This window comes from Martes martes (assembly GCF_963455335.1).
Source record: "Martes martes genome assembly, chromosome: 8".
In the NCBI taxonomy this organism is placed as follows: Eukaryota; Metazoa; Chordata; class Mammalia; order Carnivora; family Mustelidae; genus Martes; species Martes martes.
The window spans coordinates 114,281,654-114,304,512 of NC_137895.1; the positions used below are offsets into that span (position 1 = coordinate 114,281,654).

Here is a 22,859-nt window from a genome sequence, read left to right on the forward strand (position 1 = left end):
TTATCTAAGTGGAATTCTCAAACTTTTTAGTTTCAGGACCCCTTTATACTCCTAAAAATTTGAGGACTCTAAAGAACATTTGTGTATATCTATTATATCTATTGGTATTTATCATATTTGAGATTATAAACTGAAAATATATATATATATTTGTGAGTTCATTTTAAAATAAGAATAAGAAGTTCATTAGAGCTTAATATAAGTAACCTATTTTATGTAATTAGAAACATTTAATGAGAAGACTGGCATTGACTTTTGTTCTTTGCAAATATGTCTTACAAGTCTGGCTTCATTAAAAATGGCAGAGTCACACATCTGGTCTTACTTACAGTATGTTGTGATATGTCATTTATGTTGAGGTGTTTGTAGGAAATCTAGCTTTCCAGTAGCTGGAAACAGAGGGAGTATATTAATAGCCTTTTCAGGTAATTGTTCCTCTTTTTCTTTGATACAACACCATAATATGTCCGATAACTGTAAATGACTTCAAATAAGTCAGGTCACTTCTTAAAGTTTAGTTGTAATGAGAAATTGAAACCACATCAAGGTACTTCTCTTTTTCCACTTTTTGGTCTTACTCTTGAGTGAGTCTTTTAACCATGCGTGTAACATCAAGTATTGGTTTTTTGGGGAGGAAAGTTCATTGAGTTTGCAGATCTTCTGTATAACATTTTACTTAGTATTTGAAAGATTTGTTAATGTAACTGCCAGTCTCATTTCAAAAATCATTGAGTATTGGGAAGCTTCAAGCTCCCAGTGATGGAGTCATGTTTTCCAAAATTCTGTCGCTTTTAAGAATGATTTTTATCACTGGCAACGGTTACCATCAGATGTTTTTTCTTGTAGTGACAAGCTCTGTTCATTCACTTTTGAGAAAATGTCTGCCAAGTACCTAAATTTGACCATGCTCTTTCAATATGTGTCTGTCAGCTGTAGTGTCAGGTAGAAGTGGCATTCCGTGACAAAAGCCACTAGTTCAGCTTTGCACCTCCGTGGCTCAAGTGCTTGGCCTCAAGTCATCCTTCGGTGTGCAGCGGGCGGTTCTATGAGTATGAACCATTCCATCACACAGAGTTTTAAAAAGGCATGTAAAAGGCATGGTTTTTATAAAACTAAAATTTTGTGCTGCCTCTGTGTTACTGTACTGAGAAAGTGTGTTGGTAAAGAATATGACTGTGTGGACACTTTGCTGTCACTGCCTGAATTCAGGCTAAGGTGTCAGCAGTTTTACCCAATTCTCCCTTTTGTCCCATTAGTGCAACAGATGCAAAGATCAACGCACTGGGAAAGGCAAATTTCATCTTGTTATTAGTATGAGAAGACAGTGTTGGGACCCTTCCCAGGGTTGGCAGACCACACTTTGAGACGTGATGATCCATTGTAATCCTCTCTTGTTAAAGGAGGCAACTAAAATCCAATAAGGATTATTATCTTGCTCAGATGCATTCCAGTAGCAAAAGGAAGAACCAAAGCCAGACCTCTGCCCTCCTTTTAATATGTGATGTAATTTGTTTGCTTTTCCCTGAGGAACTCCCTCTCCCCCGCCACCACCAAAAAAGGAAATCCCCCAGATCCAAACCATAGGCCATAGCACAGAAGCCCTGATGTTTGATCAAGTTTATTAAAGGGGCAGGACTTGCCACATGAGGAATCCAGAAGTTCTTTCAGCATTTTTAGACTTTTTTGTTCAGTCCCAGTGTTCTTCAATGACTTCATTTCAAAAGCAGGTGGTGTAGGATTACAAAACCTGTATTATCTCTAAAATTATAAAACACCTTTGTAATAATTTTTTTCTTCATTCACATCATAAAAAAATACGTCAGTATTTGGAAGTGCCATTAAATTTATTGTGTAATTATTGCTTTTAAAGATTGACATTTTGGTGTGAACCTGATTTGCTCACTAGAAGCTCTGTAAAAGAAGGCCACCCAGGCAAGAATGGCCCAGGACACTGAAGGGAATCACTCTGTGTGTTAACTCTCTCTCCATCAATGATGCTATGGCTTCCTATTATATGGCACTCACCAGCCACCAGAGGAGACTGACATGTAAATAGATAAGTTGTAAAACACTTTAGTAATAAGTTCAGTGTGTTGGAATGTAAGGGAGAACAGCTTTAGTGCCAGACAGACCTGGGTTCAAATTTTACTCTCACTTACCAGCCTTGTGCCCTTTCAAGAAATACTCCGTTTCTGTATCTGTAGACTGGAGATATTAAGAGTTGGTGGAGGATTAAATGAGATATAATAAATTAAGCACAAAATCTGACTCCTGACAGAAGGACATTTTAGTACTACACAATGGAATTTAAGGTATAGGGGATTGAGGAATGAATAGAAGCTGGTGAATAGAGACAGGGACCATATATACTAACTACTATTTAATTTTCTCATGAAGAAAAGAAAGGAGTTAGGGCAGTAGCCTGAGGAGGAGATAGAGCCCAAATACTCCTAATTGGTGTCTCGCTCTTTATATTTTTGTGTTCAGCAAAAGCAAAGGAGAAAGCAAGACAATATAGTTGAGAGTTAATAGTTCACTCATTTAGTAAATAACATACTGTGCGATGGCTGTGTATCAGATACTGATCTGGAGACGGAGGTCTTGGCAGTGAATAAAATAAGCTCCTCTTGCTTGGAGCTTATATTCCAACAGGAGGAAACAGATAATATAATATTATAATGAAGGGGACAGTAAGAGCAGAGAAAGAAACAGCAGGTGATCACATGGGGCTGAGCAGGTACTTTTAGATAGGATGGTCAGGGAAGACTGGGAGCTCACTGATGGTAGAGGATCCCCGAAGCACCAGGAGGGGCCTAGAGAGAAGTATGAGGTACAGAACAGGGTTGGAAATACTCCCATTTCCTTATTCTAAAATGCACATTTTTTTACATTTTAGTGTCTCAGGACTTGAGATGAATTGTATATTTAGAGTAACAGTGCTTCTCCCTCCTTTCCCCTCACCCCAGAATAGGAAATTTATTTCTGTTGTTTAATTACATATAAGAATCTAGAAATAGAAATAAGGAACAGTAAGTGATTTTCTACTTGATGACTTCTCTTTTGTCCATGAGGTCTTAGTCAATCCAGGCTGCTATAGCAAAGTACCATAGAATAAGTGGCTATAAGCAACAGGAATTTATTTCTCATAATTCTGGAGGCTGAAAGTACAAGATCAGGGTGCCAACATGGTCAGATTCTGGCGACAACTGTTGGGGAGGAAAAATTTCTCCTCTACCCTTTTTTGTTATTTGGCTAACCTAATCATAAAATTAACACAGGACAGGAGAAAAACAAATTTAATTATGTCTGAATGCAGGCCCCACAAAGACAGTGTGACCCAAAGACAAGTTGGGGAATTGAGGTTTATAGGCCATCCTGAGCTAAGGAATGGGATAGGGGCCTGGGGCTCCAAAGAGGAGGAGGGTAATTCATAAGATGATAAGAAGAGCAGATGTTTGGTAATTAGATGTTTGTCCTGTCATAGAGATGGGGCATTCAGATAAAACGTGTCTCTGGTAATACCCCTCTCTCTGAGCCAGGCTCCCTAGGAAAATTCTTTCAGGTAGTTAGGAAGAGGTAAAAGTTTTTCTTGAGTCTTCTATGTCTGGTTGCCTTTAGCTCAAAATAATCTTTATGCCAAAGTAGCATATTTGGTGTCATGTATTCTGCTCCCCTTCAGAGCCCTCTTCTGGGTTGCAAACTGCTATCTTTTCATTGTATTCTGTGAGGTCTCTTTTATGAAGACATTAATCCTATTCATAAGGGTTCTACCCTCATGATCTAATGATCTCCCAATGGCCCCACCTTTAAATACCATTATGCTGGGGCATTAGGATTTCAATATATGAATTTGGGGGAAACACAAACATTTTGTCCATTGCAGAGTCAATGCCAAAAATCATTGGCAAGAGAGAGAGTGAGACACGGGCATAAGGGCGGGGGAGAGAGAGAGCGCGCCTCAGAAAAGCATTGAAAGAAACCTGAGCTAACCCCAGTGAGGAACTGAAGGGAGTCTCCTAGGGATAAAAGATTGTGGAATAGGTCTGCAGTTTGACACTGGGAACTTTAAATTTGTATTGTTGTCTGTTGTTGACAGTGGTTGGATTCCTCAGTGCCAGGCAGCAAGCAGTGGGAGTGGAGAGCACAGTGTGGGACCAGTTAGGGTAGGTGCCGTAGGAAGATAGCAGTGGGGTGAACCCAGCATATGCTAGCAGTGTCCACGGATGGTCAGCCATTAGGCTTGCTCCAGAACCAGGGGTCATCTACCTCAGCACACACACGTACCACTGAGCAGAGCCTTGAGAAAAAGGGAGTGCAGGTGGACTGCATAATCACTGCATCTCTTCAGGGAAGATGGAGGGTTAACTCTGACGCGTTTCTCACGTGTAGATGAGAGTACATGTTCCTTCAACTAGACTTTATCATTGCCATCCAAATTACAGGAAAGGTATTGATGGAGAAGAAGCCAGGCAGAATCAACAAGGAAAGGATTCCAAAGTGGTCCCACAGCTTTCCGGCTCTGATGATTTCTCTCTCTGTGGTAGCTCAGGTCGGCATCTGACGACCTCAGCTGCACCTCAGAATCAGTATTTGCCGATTAACTCCTACATAACCAATCTGGTCCATTTCACAAAGGTAACCACCGCTCATGCAGTTACCTCAGTACTAGCGAGCGTCTGCTGCTTCATTGTCCTTATTTTTTTTTTCAGTGTGTCTGTATTCTAGGTGATCTCTCTATATTAATCAAGGTGTGTCTTGACTAAGAAATAATTCAGTCAAGACTTTACCAAGCAGGAGTTTAGGGAATAATTATCCCCATGACAAAGGGATACACAGTCCTGTGCCTTTGCACTTACAAATCATGAACTATTTGACATAAAAGCTGAGGTAGAGAAAAACTTGCAGCAAAAAAGGGTTGTAAATCACTGAGTTGAAGATAAATCAGAAGTGAAAACAAAACATCTGTAAAACCATACCATAAAGCGGTGGAACAATTACTTCATTTTTAAAAATGCAGTTTGGATGCTTCTTAAAAATTACCCATTCTATAAAGTAAATCTCCTCTTGAAATCACAGTATAAAACTGTCTTCGTGATTCCAGTCCCTTGCTTTTAACCATACTGTGATCTTTGCCGCTTTGGTTTCATAAAAATGGTACTTTGACCAAAGGCAAGAGCCTTCTGCATGTGTCCTGGTTTAATTGTTCCAACTGACTGCACATTCTCATGTTGAAACCTTATCTTTCTGTTTATCCCACTAAGGAAAAGGTTTTCTTCACTAACTGCCATCTTGTTACTCATCCCAGATTCCTAACCATTCCAACTGATATTAAAATATGATTAAAAAGGGGCCCATTTTTAATTTGCTGGTCAAAGCATTCTTGCCATGAGACATCCGTGTGGCTTACGAAAGCTCTTCTGCGGGAGATGTTTCCCTGCCCACCCATTGTGTTGAAAAACTACTGACTCAGAAAATGTCGGAATCTCCTGGAAGGATGGTGCACACAGGTGTTTGCTAGGAGGGGTAGGACATCAACTGAAGTGATGTGATGTTTTTACCTGGATCAAGTTCAGTTTCAAACTGTTCTGAATTTCAGTTGTGTGGCCCAACTGAGTCTTAATAATTCTAGTTAATATTAACAGTAAGAATAAGAATGGGAGGATGGAATTAATAAAGCATTTCATGAGTTTCTATTTGTCTTCTTTGTGTCCCCCATAGATCATTAAACTGTTACGTTTTTATCCTACTCAGTCATTCTTAGATTTGGGTAAAGATACAAAATTGACTGTTTTGTAATAATTAATACAGTCTTGTGCATGTTATAATTTTTTTGGCCAAAAAGATTAATAACTTTATCTTTTTAACTGTATTAAAAATTCAAAGATTTCATAGTTCTCAACTGCTTTTCATCAGAAGCACTTGAAATCAAAAATTCCTCCCAGAAATAAGGACTGATAAAAGGACTGATAATTAAAATGAAGGAAACATTCATTGAAATGGAGGATTATTAAAATGTATTTTAAATTATAAAGCTTTTTATATCTTTTTTTCATTTGGGACATGAAATATGTGGTCCAAAAAGAATAATTAGTTACTTGAACTTAACAAACCCTGTCATATTAGTTTTCCTTTTATTGCCATTAACATTTTAGGTAATGGAATTTCAAATTCTTTCATAAAGAATGCTTATTTCCTCTTGCTTCCTGATATATTTACATGTCTAATTTATTTAATTTTATGGGCTCCTCTTTCTGCACCCACCTTTCCCTTGTATCTTTTTTTAAGCTATCTTCAATTTTCTTCTTAATGACTTCCTCACCCAAAACACTGAAATCTACAAGAAAGTGGTCTCAAATTATGGTTGACCTGTCCCTGTCCTCTGTGAGAGGATATTTTCCCTCCTAAATGGCAAAATCACCATGGCTCTTGCTCTCAGGTCCTGTAGAGCTGTGGCCAGCATCCCTAGTTCTGCTCTAGGCTCCTTCCCTTCCAGGGCCGCTGAGACCTGGGCTCACCCCCACTCCCAGTCTGCTAAGGGGAGTGACTTTCTTCCTGGCCAGGGCAGGCAATTAACCTCTATACTCAATATAAACAAAATCAGGGAAGAGTGTCCCAGTAAACAGCTCTTTAAAATGCACATATGTTAACTCCTCTTCACTATAATGGTTCCTCTGATTAGCACTTTGTCAACTGGGATGGGAAACTTGGGGGCAGGAAGGAAGAGGGGTTGATAGGAGAGCTGAGATTTGGGGACAGTGGAGTTGCCCTAAGAGGTGGCTGGAGAGCAGTGTGAAGGAAAAAATGCTTTACAATTTTATTGGGACCATTATTCACAAATAATAGCCATTCCTTCCCTCTTTCCTTTATTTACTTTTCAAAAAAGAAACATCAGTTTAAGGATTCAGTACTATTTCCATATGATTAGCATTCAAGATTTGTGCTTTTTTTTTTCCTTCTCACCAAAAATAACTGTTGGGAACCTCATAGACTTCTTGTCAAGAGAAAGCGAAAGGTTAATGTCTGCTGAGCATCTAACTGTCATAGGCACTATCCTGGCACCTTCATGGGTACTTTTTTCATTTAATCCTGACCGTGACCTTTGCAGCAAGATATTCTTATGCCCATTTTGTAAATGGGACAGTTAGGCTCAGAGAGTGACTTTCCCAAGCCGCAAGATAAAGCCAGGAGCTGAAACCACACCTTTCTGAACCCCAAGCCCCATGTTTTCACTGACCATGATAGAGGCCATCACTGTGCTCAGTAAGCTCAGTCAGCATGTCCACCAGGCCAGGGTTTTGAGTCCCAGCACCGTTACTGAACCAGCTTCAAAGTCTTGATCTATAAAAAGTACTTCGCAATAATCACTCTTACTCTCTCTTTTTTTTAAAGATTTTTAATTAATTTATTTATTTGAGAGCGATGGGGAGGCACATGCACAAGTTGGGGAAAGGGCAGAGGGAGAGAATATCCAGGCAAATTCGTGCTGAGCACAGAGCCTGATATGGACCTCCAGCTCCCGACCCATGAGGTCAGGACCTGAGCTAAAATCAAGAGTCAGACGCTTAACTGACTGCACTACCCAGGCACCCCTTAATGGAAATTTCTAACTCAGGTTTTTGTGACAATTAAATGACATAGTGCATGTAAAGTGTCTGATAAGTGCTAGGAAGTGAAGAAACCAGTGCTCAGCAAGCATCCCCTTTCTTGCTAATCGAGGGAATGAATTCACTGTCTGGCAGGACTGGTCTCACAGTCCCTTGCTGCAGGGAGGGTGCCTGGCTGTCACTTGGGGGTGTCATTAGAGGAGGGAAGGAGAAGGCATTAGCTGAGAGCATGGCTCTACAGAGCAGGGAAGTGTGTGAGCAGAATGGACAAAACTGAACTCTGGATACAAGATACCTGATTGGGGAAGTGCCTATTTGTATGGTATCAGATTGCCTGAAATCTGGGTCCTAGATGTACTGACTCTAGGAGGTCTTAGTGCTCCAGATAAGTGGACTAGAAATGATATTTGGCATCCTGAGTCTTTAGACACAAAACAACAGTGTGCCTGTTGCCAGCACATTGTACAGTGTACTCTGTAGTCAGTGCTGAAGGAATTCTTGTTGACTCTGTTGCTGCAGAGGCTGGGCGGTGCCTTGGAGAGAGGGTAGGCAATGGCTCAGTGTGTTTATAGGTTTTTCAGAGAAAATGAAGTTGAGCTCCCTTGTGTTATGAGCTGTTTCTTTTATCTCCTACTTCTCCAGGGTTTAACCAAATATGTTTTAACCAGAGACCATCTTGGGAAACAGTTTGAACCCCAACTGGAATTTATCATTTGAAAGCCAAGTGAGAGGGAGAACAGGGATGCCAGCAAATAAAATTAAAAATAGGGTTCTAGGGGCGCCTGGGTGGCTCAGTGGGTTAAGCCTCTGCCTTCGGCTCAGGTCATGATCCCAGAGTCCTGGGATCGAGCCCCACATCGGGCTCTCTGCTCAGCAGGGAGCCTGCTTCCCCGTCTCTCTCTGTCTGTTGCTCTGCCTACTTGTGGTCTCTCTCTGTCAAATGAATAAATAAAAAAAAAAAAAATAGGGTTCTACAGTTTAAGAAAATTAAAACCTAAACAACATCTGAAAGTTTTGGCTCTTTTGTGGCTAAGACTTTGGCAGCACTTGTGTTCTGAGCCTAGGTCAGGGAGCCTGTTTCAAGAGCGGGGACTCTCCTCCCTCTGCCCGTTCACTACTCCATGTTCAGCAGAAGGCCGGAGGGGTCCCAAGCAGGTGGGGTAATGGAACTGTGCCCAAACCAACAGAGGGACGAGCGGGACCAACTTCACTCAGAAGTCACAGAGCAGGCCTTGGTTGTGCCAGGGGAAATGAGGGAGTGAATTGATGATTGCAGTCATTGACAGAATCGCCCGCCCTTGTGCTTGTCTCTTAGTATTGTCTAGGCCTTGTTGTGAGACTGTGATCAAGCTGGCTTCCATGCTGGCACTTAGTAACATCAAGCCCTCATTCCTCCCTCTGCTGTCTCTGCCTGCTGCCAACACATGTCAGACCAGTCCTTTGGTGGTGTTGGAGGAGGAGGAGGACACACATTTACCTTCTCCAAACAAGTAGGTCTGGTAACGTCATTGGACTTATCAGAGTCCTATGGATAGTAAGGGCAAAGTCAACTTTAAAAAATCTGCTTTAACCTTTAATGACTATCTTAATAGTCATTAAATGACTTTAACGACTACTAGAATTCTCTCTAGTGAGTGGGCTTTCAGAAAGTCTCATTTAATGGTAAACGGAAGTTTTGGAATATGACAAGTCATTCCTGTTTCAAGTTTCCCCTTTTTTCCTCTCCTTAAAATTCAGAGACAACATTATATCTTATAGTTAAATAGGACAACTTTGTTTATAATGTAGCCCCTTTGAGGGGAGAACAAAGGAGGGAAAGTTCATTGCTTCAAATCAGAATGGGACAGATCTGCGTGGTGTGGACTTTGGCAATTGGTTAACTTCCTGAAATCTCGTTTTTCTCAGTCTGTGAAAAGGGGACAATAAGTTACTTGCAACGTTTGTGTGAGGGCTCAGTGAAAAGACCTAGCACAGATCCCAGCCCACAGTAAGGACTCCATACCTCCGTGTTTTCCTTTAATCCATAGTTCCGTCAATTTTTCACCAACTGTAAATGTCACTTTGCAAAATAGTTATTTTTAATATGCTTAATGTAGTAAAAACAGTCCATATTTAAAATCCTAATATTCAGTTTCACATTGTATAATTGCACAAAATTAATTTTACTGAGTGAACCTTTTATGTTTTCAGTTAATAAAAGTCCATGTTTAGTGCCTGTGAGTCCTGTGAGTCTCTTTAACTGTGTTATGGGAAATTTTGCAGGATTTCCAGAAATTATGAATGTCACTGGAAATTTCTACTTCTCGTTATTTAGTGCACAGTTCTTTGAGATCTATAATTCAGTAGGTGACGGGGAGGGTTTTCAGGTCACACCATCTGGGGAGGCCTTGTAAATGCTTGTGGAGCAAACCACCATTGCAGCTGCATTGCCAAGAAAGACTTCGTACAGTCACGCTGTCCTCGTGTTTTAGAGTTTTAAAAAGCTAACAGCATTTTCAGCTTCTCTTACAACTCCTATTGTTCAAACTACTTTAAAAAAAAAACAAAAACCTGTAGTTATTCTAGCATAACTGACCTTTATTGCAAATTGCCTTGTTTTATCCTAAAGAGCCCACTGTTTGCGGGAACAATTCTCAGGACTCCCATTGTCCTTGGGAAATAATGAGCTCTCGTACTTCTCAGTGTTTAACTTTGGGGGGTGGTTATGCACGGCCTGTCAGATGATTAGATTACTTCCCTCATCGTTAGCAATTCTTGTCCTTAAACAGGCAAGGAAAACAGAAGACATGCCATGTGGAATCTAGACACACTCATTTATGTAGATACACACTTACCCACCGTGACTTATACCCAAAGGTACCCATTTTAAAAACAGATTCAAAAGGGAAACTTCATTGTCCTTGAATTCCTCCAACAGATATTTGCAGGCACCTCCTGTGTGCCAGGCACAGGAAGTGCTCAGTGGAAGAGAAGCGTGTTGTATCCCATTCTGACTGCTTCGTTTCCCGTGTCCCCCAAACCCAAGGCCACCATGAATGCCAGTTTCTTTTGCTTCCCTTCAGAGATATTCTCTGCATAAAAGGAATATATTTGTGTGTGTATCTCACTATTTTTTTTTAATCCAAGTGATAGCACACTATACATCTCATCTTGGAGAATATTCTAGATGGATCTAGCTCACCCGTCTTTCTTACTGTTGCATGGCGTTACATTGGATGGTTGGAGGGTTATTTTATGATGTCCCTATTGTTGGACATATTTAAATAATCTCTAGGGGTTACTTTTCTTCTCTTTGGGGACCTTGTCCTCTTTCTCCTGCCTTACATTTCTTCTAATGAATCGCCGTATTCCGTGTCATTCCATCATTAATGATTCTGGGAAAAGGGACGTATCACCACCTTCATGGACACCCTCACCCTTGTCCACACTTCCTGATAGATCCAGGCCCGCATGCTGAGTTTACATTTATCTAGTAAGGCCATATCTTTCACCCCACAGATTTCTTGTGATTACCCTCTAATTGTTGCTCATGAAGACAACTGATCAACAGTTCTACCCCCAGATCTACTTCTTTGAATTGCAGCAGACTAGAGAGTTGGCTCTGTCTGGGAGGCATCGTACATGGCACCTCGGACTGTTGTTTCAGGCTGCCTGTGCTGCTCACCACTCAGTGTTCTCCCACACTGGGGCAGCCAGGGACCCCAAAGGCTTCCCTCTGCTCCCAGATCACAGTCGGCCTTCTTTTCCTTTGAATGGCCTTATTCTTCCTGTGTGATTTTATTTCCACCGTAATGTAGAAACTTTTGAAGATCAATCAAAGCACATTAACTTTAAATGCATCATAATTAGCTCGCTCCCTTTTGGATGGCTCTCTAAAGTATATCTAGTTTCATTTCTGGAAACCTTCACTGTCAGAAGCTTGCTTTCTTATACTTGGTCATAAAAAATAGGAAGCCCCTTCACAACTTAAATCTTTAGAGACTTTGAATTGACCTTGACCACAGATTGTTGCTTCAGCTGTACCTTCTGGTCTTTGTTATTTCTGCTCTTCTTCACGTTGACATCACCATTCTCTGCCTTTGAGGTTCAGTTTTTCCATTTCCAGTTGTTTTTTCCCTCTTCAGTTCCCGCTTTACCCTTCTGTGGATATCTTTTTTTAAAAAAGAAAAGAAAAGAAAAAAAACAGTTTCTTCTTCAGAGCTTGCTCGTTGCTCTGTGTTATCTTGTACCCAAGCACCATAATTTACTGTTCTCTCTTCCTCCCTCAGATGGTTAATCAGCAGGCCTCACCGATCCCCTTTGTATTAAACGGTTTTATCGTGATGCTAACCCAGTTTCTTATTCTGACAGTGAAATTAAGTTGAAAAAAAATTTTTTTCTGGACATAGATCCTCTCCTCTTTTAATTTTGAAAATCTGGAAAAGTTGAAGTTTACTTTTAAACTGTGGTCCCCTTTCTTTTTTTTAAAGACAATTTTTTAAGCTGAATCTGTAAATTCTTTATTTCAGCCATGAGTCACTTAATTGCCACTTACAACTTCAACAAGTAATTACAATTATGACATTTCTGCCACATGCCCAACACTGTTCTAGATCCTGGAATCATAGACAGACTCTGCCTTCAAGAAGTCCACTTCCGTGAGGGAAGGCAGTGGCCCATAACGTAGTCCAGGAGATGGAGCCAATGTGCTCGAGAAAATTACAACAGGAAAGGAGGTGGGGAGTTCAGAAGGGGGTAGTTTCAATTAAGATGGTCAGAGAAGGCTCACCGGGAAAAAGCGATTTGACCAGACTTGAAGGAAATGCTGCAACAAATACCGGGATTTGTCTGGAGGGAGAAGGGGCTTCCTGGCAGTGAGCAGAGCAAATGTAAAGGCTAAGGAAGCGGATATGTGGCACCTGGAAGGAACAGCAAAGAGGCCACCTTGGCTGGAGGGTAGTGAACAGAGGAAGTCAGTCAGAGAGGTTCCCAGGAGCCCATGCCATAATGCCTCTCACGCCATGGCAATGACTTTGGCTTGGGTTCTGAGATGAAGAGCCATTGGACAATTTTTAGCAAAGGAGTGAGGTAATGTGTCTTGTTCTATGATGTAGTATTGTCACATGTTATTCAAGAGGATTTATGACTGATGAAGAACAGAGTAGCCGCAGGGCGCCTGGGTGGCTCAGTGGGTTAAAGCCTCTGTCTTCGGCTCAGTTCATGATCCCAGTGTACTGGGATCGAGCCCCGCATCGGGCTCTCTGCTCTGCGGGGAGCCTTCTTCCTCCTCTCTCTCTGCCTGCCTCTCTGCCTACTTGTGATCTCTGTCAAATAAATAAAAAAATATTTAAAACAAAAAAACAGAGTAGCCTTTCTTCCAGTTCTTCTGTGCTTAGTCCGTTGCAAGTATGAAGCAGATCTGAAGGACCCCATGTTTTCTCTCCTCTTCCTCCCTCTTCAATTTGTTGTGTAGATGCCATGACCATTATTATCACTAACATAATTATTTATTAAGCCTTGTCTTTAAGCAAACGAGAGCTTTCAATAACATTAAACTTTTTGTAAACTCAATCCTGATTTAACATATTTCTTTACAACTTATTTCTGTACTTCTTCCACAAAGATGAGAAGATAAGGCTTAAAATGAAAGACATTTAAATTTAAAAGCCATAAATACAGAACCAGAAAATAAATCAAAGTATTCAGGAAGAAGAAGCCAATGTGGCAGACCCATTTGGGAGACTGTTGTGAGGTGATCGGCTTGTTTATTTACCCATGAACTTCATGGAAACAAAGCTGAGAAGGATCCCAACAGATCACACAGTTATTCCAACCTGAGTTTATCCAGACCATCGTGCTCCTCTTTTTGCTTCTTACTCTAATGCAAACTGCCACATGAAATGTGTTTTTAACATACTTTTTCATCACCAGGGAGTGATTACTTTCTAAAACAAGTTGGTCAGTATTCATTTCACCCTTATTCCTACTGTGCTACTTATATGTGAGGAGCGTCATTTTTGCCAAAAGAAACAGCTCTCTGCTAAAATTGTTAGTTTTGGTAACTGTAGACATTAAAATCTAGGCTGATTTAAAAAAAATTTTTTTAAGATTTTATTTATGTATTTGACAGAGAGAGAGAGATCACAAACAGGCAGAGAGATAGGCAGAGAGGCGGGGGAAGCAGGCTCCCCACTGAGCAGAGAGCCCAGGACCCTGGGATCAGGACCGGAGCCAAAGGCAGAGGGTTTAACCCACTGAGCCACCCAGGTGCCCCTAACAATGTTTTAATTATCAGCTTCTGAAGGCAGAAATTGTGTCGTTCATCTTTGTGTCCTTGGTATCCCCCAAACTGCCCTTGGATCCTTCACCCACAACTTCGAAATTTGGTACCCAACTATCTCACCAATAGTTGGGTACCAAAACTTGTTCAGAGGCAAAACCTGAACTGAGTGAGACTATTTTAAAAATCTTCAATTGTCCCAGGGTTTTGTGAATACTCATCTGTTTTACTACGGAAGTGGCAAGAGGTTTAATTTGGGTGCTCTGCAGACCCTGCTGGGTGTTTCCATAACATTTGGTTTATGCGTCTTATTACTTCCCTAAAATTTAAGTGTAAATAGCAAAATACATCTGGCCCCAAAGGTTTCAGAAAGGGGATGTGGGCTTGTCATAGCCAGTCCCTAGAGTGGCCTGAGTACCCCATAAGCGTGAGTGGGAGTGAAGTTTGGCTAAAATGAGGCACCTAGAAAAGGGGAGCTTTTCCACAGCCAGGCCTGATTGACCTTGAGGTCTCGGGAGAATAAAAAAAGATGATTCAGTTCTTAGAAGTGGTGCATCGAAATGTAGCCTTAATATTCTCTTGGCGTATAAGTTGTAATTGGTCTTCCATTAACCTAATAAATCCCAGGAGTAGGAAGTGTTATTGTTACCACTTAAAATTATTCCTATTAATGTCCCAGCAGGTGTTTTTATGTGATTCATGTATTTTTTATGTTGTCTCCATATCTTATCATTTTGTTTTCCTTCAACATTTTTTAAGGTGTCACATCAGCTTTTTTCATGCTGGTGATTTAATTGCAAAAGCACACGTAAACAGTTTGAAAGGTGTGGGAAGAAATTCACAAGTCACCTGGGGAACAGCAACAAAGCTCGCATTCAGTCAGGAATTCCTCCGCTGTGCAAACAGCCCACTGCCAGTGGGTCAAATGGTGTGTCCTGAAAGAGAGAAACGAGCTTGATACAAGACACGTTTGTTTCACACTGAAGATAGGGTGGGAAATATGGATATGAATTAAACATAAGCTTTCCTCTCCCAAAGCTTAATAAGGAGAATAAGACGTGTCCATAAAATAAATGAAATACACAGCAGAACATACCAGAGGAGAGTCTTTGTGGCTCGGGAGGTCAGGGAGATCAGGAACCAGAACTAGGTACATAGAGAAGGTGAACTTGTGGTATACAGTTTGGGAAAGACAGAGGCCAGCTCTTGAGAAGCTCTGTGTTGAGTAGTAGGGATATACAAAGAGATAAATTATCATGGAAAGTGGTCAGTGATATCCTGGGGGCTTTGGAACCATAGCAGAGACTAATCAGCCCCTGGGAAGGTGTGTAAGAGTTGATTTTAAGTCTGGGTCTTGAGAAACACAGGAGTTTGCCCAGAAGGGCCAGGGTGGGTCTGAGAGCTTACTGCAGGTAAGTAAACTCTCCACAGTAGGACAGCGACACTAGGGTGACTTTTTATATTGTACTGTCATTGCAGGTGAATCACACATCTCTTCTGGACCGATTCAGAGTGGGAAAGGTTTGCAAAATAAAAGTCAGTTTAGGACCATTGCACCAAAAATCGTGCCCAAGGTCCTAACATCCAGAGTGCTATCGTGCCATTCCCCATCACTCTCTGATCAGGTGAATCCAGGCCCCTCCATCAACGCCAAGCCACTGGGAGTGCCTGCCCAGAATTATGCTCTGATGCAGGTTGCTGGACAGGAAGGGACGTTTTCTCTCGTTGCTCTGCCACACGTTGCCTCAGCTCAGTCAATCCAGAAGCCCAGATTACCACTGCCTGAAAACATTAAACTGCCTATTCCTCGATACCAACCTCCGAGAAATAACAAAGGATCAAGAAAGAAACCCATTCAGAGCTCCTCTGAGACTGGTGCTGGCATACCTCCTGCCCAAACCCATGTGTCCCCCGCCCCACTTGACCATCCCGAACCCCCGCACAAAGCTGGTCTGTTGGAGCAAGTGCCGTCACGAGACCAAGCCCCAGCCGGCATTAGCATGGCGGCACCAACCAACCAAGGTGGCCCCGGGGACTCCCCACCTCTGGTGACCAGTGACCGTGGAGATACGAGCCCTCCTGCCACCCCACCATCGTCGACACCAGAGGAGCTCTCTGGCAAGCAGGATCTCGCAAAGCCTTCAGGCAAAGCGAACTTGGTGACCAAGAAAACCTGCAGTAAGCCTTCTTCTGTTGCTGGTGAAAAGCTTAAAGAACAAGTTGATCTTGCAAAAGCCATGACCATTTTATCACCCACTGTTTTTGGCAACACGGTTCAGCTGATCTCTCCAGTCCCCAGAGGTAAATTGCCAATCCTCCCCTATGCCCGGATGAAAACAGCGGAGGTGTGCAAAGGTCCGTCGGATATTAACACAGCAGACAGTTCTCTGCCCGGGCTCAGGTCCGTCTCTGATCAGACAGCTTCCATCACGGAGGGCTTTCATGCAGCCACCAAAACAGTTGGCAAGGCACCTGCTCCACAGTTGTCAAAGCAAAATCCCTGCGAGAGCACTTTTTGTCCTGCCACCAGACTGGATCTAGGCCACAAAGCCAAACTGAACAGCGGGGCAGCGAAGAGAAGAGTACGGAAACGAAAGGTACCAGAGGAAATGTTGGCATTTCAGGGGAAAAGGAGGAAGTGTATCATTAATAAGTGTAAAGATAGTAAAGAAAGAGTGAAAACCGATCCCCAGGAATCCAGGGACCAAAAACCCGGGGCTCTGAAGAAATACCGCAGCATTATGCCGAAGCCGGTGATCATAGTGCCCGCCCTGGCTCCCCTGGCTTCTCCAGCAGGCATGCTTCAGCCCCACGCCCCCGGCAGCCTGGGACAGGACGTTTTATTCAGTAATCCGCTCACTCCTAAGTACCTGGGCTGGAAGCAGGACGGCAGCGCATCCCCGAAGCCCAACTCCACACTGCGGAATGGCTTCCCCAGCCTCAAGAAGCCCTGGCACAGGTGTCATGTGTGTGACCACCACTTCCAGTTCAAGCAGCACCTCCGAGACCACATGAACACACACACGAACAGACGGCCGTACAGCTGTCGCCTGTGCCGCAAGGCGTATGTGCGCTCGGGCAGCCTGAGCGCACACATGAGGCTCCAGCATGGCGAGAACCGTCTGAAGAAACTCGTGTGCTGTGAGTTCTGTGCCAAGGTGTTCGGTCACGTCAGAGTCTACTTTGGCCACCTGAAAGAAGTACACCGGGTGGTCATCAGCACAGAGCCCTCCCCCGGAGAGAGGCAGCCGGGGGACTCGCCGAGGAACAGAGGCCTGGGTTTGCGAGGGACCGAGGGATCCGGGGAGAGGTGAGTGACCCTGGGATGTAGGCATGGAGGCAGGGAGGGGGGTCGGTTTGGGTTTGGAGAACAGAGCGGGATTTCACATTCAGAAAGGTGACTTCATAAAAGCATCCCCCAGATTAAGATCTCGACAGGGAGCTGCCTCTTCCTTCTCGTTCTGTAAAGAGTGGTCTCATCTCTCTTGGGTTTCCGAGCAGTGCGGGTGGCCCATTATGCTCGCCCCTGTAGGGCAGGGTGCACATGCCAGGTCGGGCTCTGCCAGCGACAGCAGAGTCAGGGAGGATTTTGGCCTCTGAGACATGAATCCGTAAGGTGCTGCCTGTGGTTCCTGGTGCTTTCTGCAAACTAATTTTCCCCAAACCTGTGGCCACAGAATTTACATCTAAACATTGTCCTTTGCCCCAGAATACAATCTGACCCATGGTGGGGACTCCACGTGCCCCACGCTGACCACAACCTCAGGTGCCCAGACCCAGCCCTCGACGTTGGCCCAGTTTTTCCTGTCAGGCCGGATTAACGTTTCCTGTGTCACTGCTGCCCTGTGCAGGTCCTGGCTCTGGGCTTTAGGAACCAGCAGTAAGCCATGGAGTTCCATAGTCTGGTCTTAGGGCTGTGAGCAGGGCTACACCAGGTGGTCTCCCTCCGTTTGCCCACTTTCCACCAGGTGACGGGGGGAGTTTCACTAAAATCCATTCTCATTGCACCAGGAAAATTAAACATTTTCTAACCTTAGATGCTCTGCCCCTCATCATTCTTAATTGTCCTAATTGTTCCAGATACTTTCTATCCAGTTGTGTCTTCCTCCGTTACATTTGTTAAAATCTTCCATCTGGCCTGTTTCTTCCCGGCTTTTCTATAGTTTCTCTGCTTTTCTTCGGGCATTCCTGTCCACTTGCGGGCATCTGTGCCTTTCATTAACGCACATAGCGGACTCCCTCAAGAAACCCTGCCTTCTTCTTAGTTTTCTGTGGTACAATTTGATTTTTAGGTAAAATGTCCAAACTGCTTTGCACGCTCAAGGGTAGTGAGGAGGGGCAACAGTATGGCTGAACCAACGGGGTCCCTGCCAGGTTTCACTTGATGCTACCTGCCTCTTGAGTCGATGACACCTCATTGGTCACCAAAGAGTCATTAGCCCCTCTGGGGGAGAGAGACAGGATGGGAAACACCCCCTCCCTCAGTGGACGCTGGGAGCTTGAGAACCAGGCGGCCCCAAGCAGGAGGGACGGCTGGTATTCCCCGTGGCCTCTGCTTCCCGGGTGCTGTTCCCCCCATTCCTGGAACTTCTCAGCAGGGGTGTTCTGGATCCCTGAAGGCAAGCATCTGAGAGGAAAAGCTCCAGGGGCGCTTTTTGTGACATCTTCTGTTGGCTATTTTTCCCCCTTTCCAGGGAAAACAAGTCAAGCCTGGAAGAGGACCTCCTCCTCACCCAGGCAGATGAAGTCAAGTTACAGATCAAATGTGGCCGCTGTCAGATCACTGCTCAGTCTTTCGCCGAAATCAAGTTTCACTTACTTTACGTCCACGGAGAGGAAATTCAGGGCCGGCTGCAAGAGGAGATCCTACCAGGAAGCAGAGGCACTCAGGAGGAGCTGGTGAAATACGCTGCTCCCTTCTGGAAACAGCATCCTGAGAGAAGAAAGCTGCTTCACAAGCACAGTCCCCCTGAGGAGGAGTTCCCCACATTTCCCAAACTGAAGCGGCAGCTCTGCCTTTATCCCCAGAAGGATATGGAAATCCTCAGAAAGGCTGAAGGAGCCCAGGCAGGACCCAGTGAGGCAGGTGCGGCCCCCTGGGCCCCTGCGGGTCCCAACCCCCACGTCCCCCTGCTTCGGTCCCACTCAGGCTTGAACTGCATCCTATGCACACAGACACTGCCAAGGAAAGAAGAACTCCTCCTGCACTGGGAGCAGCAGCACAATTGTGAGAACCCTTCCAAGCTATGGACCATCTTACACACGCTCTGCCACCAGGGAGTGATCGGACTTGACGACAAACCTGAACAATGAAATACTGGGGTGGGAAAGGGGGTTAACGAGAGTGTTGCTTACTGGCTTTCTCTTTCTCTCAAAGCTTTGTGTTCCTAGGGTGGTGCTTCATTATAAAAGTCAAACAAGTTAGGATCAGCATGAATGAGCACAAGTGATTTTGTACATAGTTTTATTTTCTTATGAAATAAGTAAATATATATATGTATGTATGTATGTGTGTGTGTGTGTGTATATATATATATATGCATATACACACGCACGCACACAAACCCTTGATGTATATTTTTCTAACTACATTCAGTTTTATCCCAAAATTCTATGTACTAACTGTTACTGTCCTAGACTTTATTTAAGAATGAATAAAAAGATGAAAATTTGGAGATTGAAATGTAAAAGATGAGAGATTTTTCTTCAAATACAGTTTGTGGCATGTCTGAATGTGTGCATATGTCATTTGGTTCAGCTGGTTTCTGTTCAAGTAGACTAACAAATGTGATACGTTTCCAGGTGGCAAAACCAGTTCAGTCTCAAGTGTAGTATAGTGTTGATATTTATCAGATTTGCTGGGGTAGTAGGAGAGGCTATAGGGCAGTACATTTAATAAGGTTCGCGTCTACTGTAATTGAAAATCCATGTTTCCAGGACTCAGGTTTTTTTGGGTTTTTTTTTAATTTTGCTGTTTTCTTAAACGTATGTTGCCTTGAAGATCAGATGTTGGCTAAGCCTTACAGCTGTAGTGTTCCATATCAAAGTAATCAAAACTTTTTTAGTACTTCAGCTAATAAAAAACCACTTTTTTGGTTAAAAGTTCTTTTCAAATAGTCTTTCGGGCCAGGAAATTTACAACCTGGAAAGTGCACTAGGTGTGCAGTCCAGATGTCGAGGTGTCTGAAGAGCTTGCCCTCCCCCTCAAGGAACTTCACAGGGTTGTCCCTAGCTCATTGGCTCTCCAAGCCGCTGTGCCTTTCAAGCCCAGGGTTCACTTTGAAAGTCAAAGAGTAAATGGTTGCCTCTTAAATTCCTGGGAAGTGACCTCTCATCAGAAAAGTTGCCATTTGGAGCTCTGGGCCATCCTTGGCTGCAGAATCATTTTCTTAGAATGGGGGAGTGTGAGCGGCCGGCCAACTGGAATTTCAGCCTATGGGCAGAGGTACCGTGCATGTGGCCCATTTTTCCATGCTGCAGGAAGTTGCCTAAGCAGGAGAAACTGAATTAGAATTGATAAACTTGTGGATCTTAAGTCATCTGTTTTTAATGTCTCGTTTTTAAAGCAAGTGTTCATAAGCAGGATTTGGCTCGAATCGTCCAGAAAGGGAAAACTCATATCTTGCGTTTTTGCTAATCGTTCTATAAATTTGAGAAAAGGAGGGTAAGGGTGGAAACCTCTGGAAGATTTTGCCATAGTTTACTGATCGATCGGGCTCTACCCAGTTTGAAAGGGATCCTGTCAGACCTTCACTGTTTGATACTTATAGAACAGGGTTAGTCATGAAACCACTTTGCCATTCAGTGCAGCACCCAGTTTGTTTGGGGAAGATGGGTCTGGAGACACTTAAAAAGGAGATCAACTGAAAATCCTACTTGAATTCAGACCATGAAACTCAGATTCCAACTCTAATTTAGACTCCTCGGTGCTCAGGTATTAAGCAGCATTTCTGAAATACAGGTCAGTTGGCTAAGGCAGAGAGGAGTGGGTCTGGAGTATGAATGAAGCAGAGGGGTGGGGACAGGAGACACCCACCCAGCACGGAAAGGAAAGTCTGAGTCCCCGAGGTTGTGGTGACACCCGCCTAGAGCCAGTATTTAACCACAGATTCTTACACCAAGCGCACAACACTTGTGTGCTTGGTGTAAGGGTGTAGTCGACCTCTAAAAAGAAGAGATTTAGGAATGGGGCACCAGCCCAGGTAAAGAGGTGTGACCAGCTCACGCCTGGCTGGATCCCCGTCTCAGCAGGGCCCCAAACCCTAGGTTTGGGGGGGTTGGCACTCATCTTTAAGAAGACTCTTGTTAAGAGAGGAAGTGTGCAGTGCAGAGGGACCCCACTGGATGCCTATGCATGTGGGTTCATTTGGAATAGAATGTTCTAGTTCTCAGCTTCTAGAGACACTCCCCTACATTATAGTGGGAATGGCCCCAATGCCACCTAAGATAAGGGGGCTTCTGGCCTTTAAGACTAGCCCTTCTTCAGCAAGAATGGCATGGCGAAGGACTCCTACTGATGGTGGGGGAAGGGGAGGGCCAAGAAGAAAAGGGAGTCCTCCAGCTAAAGTGACTCTGGGAATGGCTCATTTTTGATGGGCCAGTGGATCTTCACTGATAAGCCTTCTTTGGGCATAGAGGTGTTATTGGTGCAGTCCCAACCCACATCCTTGACCCAAAGGCAGGGAGGGGTAGAAATGTGCTGTTCCCTCCATGTGACCATGAAAGGGTGACCTGTCTAAGGCTCCATTTCCTCACCTGTAGAATGGGAAGGATGCTCCTGCCTCAAGGCACTGTGGTAAAGGACCAAGGAGACCCAAAGGAAGTGTCTGGCACACTTGGGCCTAGGAACCAGGGGCTGATATTATGCTTCCAGCCAGCCTTGGAGAAGAGGTATGTTGCACCATAGAAAGACCATGTCAAACAACTCAGGTAGGCCTCAGGTCCAGAATTCAAAAATGAAAACTCAGAACCATAGAAATATACATCTTTACACAGAATGGGTATTTTAATTTTTCAGTAATCAAACCAGGACCTGGATTGCATGGAGGCTCGCCAAGGGTTTACTTCATCGATACAGGAAGCAGAATTCACAGAATTATTTTCATTCTAGGCTTTACTTTGGGCCTCGTCTGTCTCCCTGGGGCTACCATTCCCCAATTTCCCCCCGCCCCTGGTCCTGATCTAGGTGGTACCAGCAGTTTCTTGAACTTGACAATGGTCTTGTCCACTTCCAATGCCAGACCATGAGCCTCTTGAAGGCAGGGATTGTGTCTGCTCAGCATGTAACCCCAAAGGATCCAGCACGTGACACTGGAGTAATGTACAATCAATATTTGTTGAAAAAAATAGATACGTTAAATACAAACAGAACTGCCACTTGCCTTTTCATGAATAAAGCCAGCTTTAGCAGCAACCAAACTCATAGCAAGGAGGGTATTAGAGGAAAATCTGGTCTTAAATTCAGCACGCTCATTTTGCTTAATGTCTTTTGCTTCTTGGAAAATTGTCCCAGAGCCAGCAAAACGAGACTTTTTTCTTTTCTTTTGGCCCTAAATTATTTCTGAAAGTTACAGCATTTTAGATTTGTATTGTTTTATTAGCTGTCATTTTTATTCATGTCCTCTTTTGTTTCACTCTCTTTCTCTGGACCTCTTCCTGGTTTAGTTTGACGGTTCCTCCGTTAAGCTGTTCCTCATATGGAAAGTTGTCTCTTCATCAGCACGCCATAAATAATCAAACCTGGGTGCGTTCCATTACCTTCTCTGGCTCCACACTCCTGCCTCCCAGCTGCACGGCTCCAGCTTTCTGTGGCCCCAGTGACAGGATTGTTGGCAATAAATGCTCAACTTCATTTATTTATTAGAATTCTCAGATCTGGACTGGTTTGCCCCATTCAAGCTGCTGACATGCTTTGTTAGGTACATATTTTATGGAGTCTCCTCTTTTCACTGAGCTCCTGAGAAACAGTGCCCCGGTAGAGATGAACTGGGGTTTAA

At 43.7% G+C, this 22,859-nt stretch overlaps 1 protein-coding gene across 3 annotated transcripts in view; it reads left to right on the forward strand.

The window, feature by feature from the left end:
* Positions 1-19,594, forward strand: part of ZNF438 (zinc finger protein 438) — a 174,511-nt gene extending 154,917 nt beyond the window's left edge. For 2 of the 3 annotated variants that reach the window (XM_080811147.1, XM_080811146.1), the window contains 2 exons: positions 15,343-17,173; positions 18,558-19,593. In XM_080811147.1, coding sequence (XP_080667273.1) covers positions 15,343-17,173; positions 18,558-19,176 — 2,450 coding nt within the window. In that variant the 3' untranslated portion in view covers positions 19,177-19,593. Of the gene's footprint in view, positions 1-15,342; positions 17,174-18,557 lie in introns of all 3 variants that reach the window. The other variant, XM_080811145.1, reaches the window with a different exon arrangement.
* Positions 19,595-22,859: the final 3,265 nt, after the last annotated feature.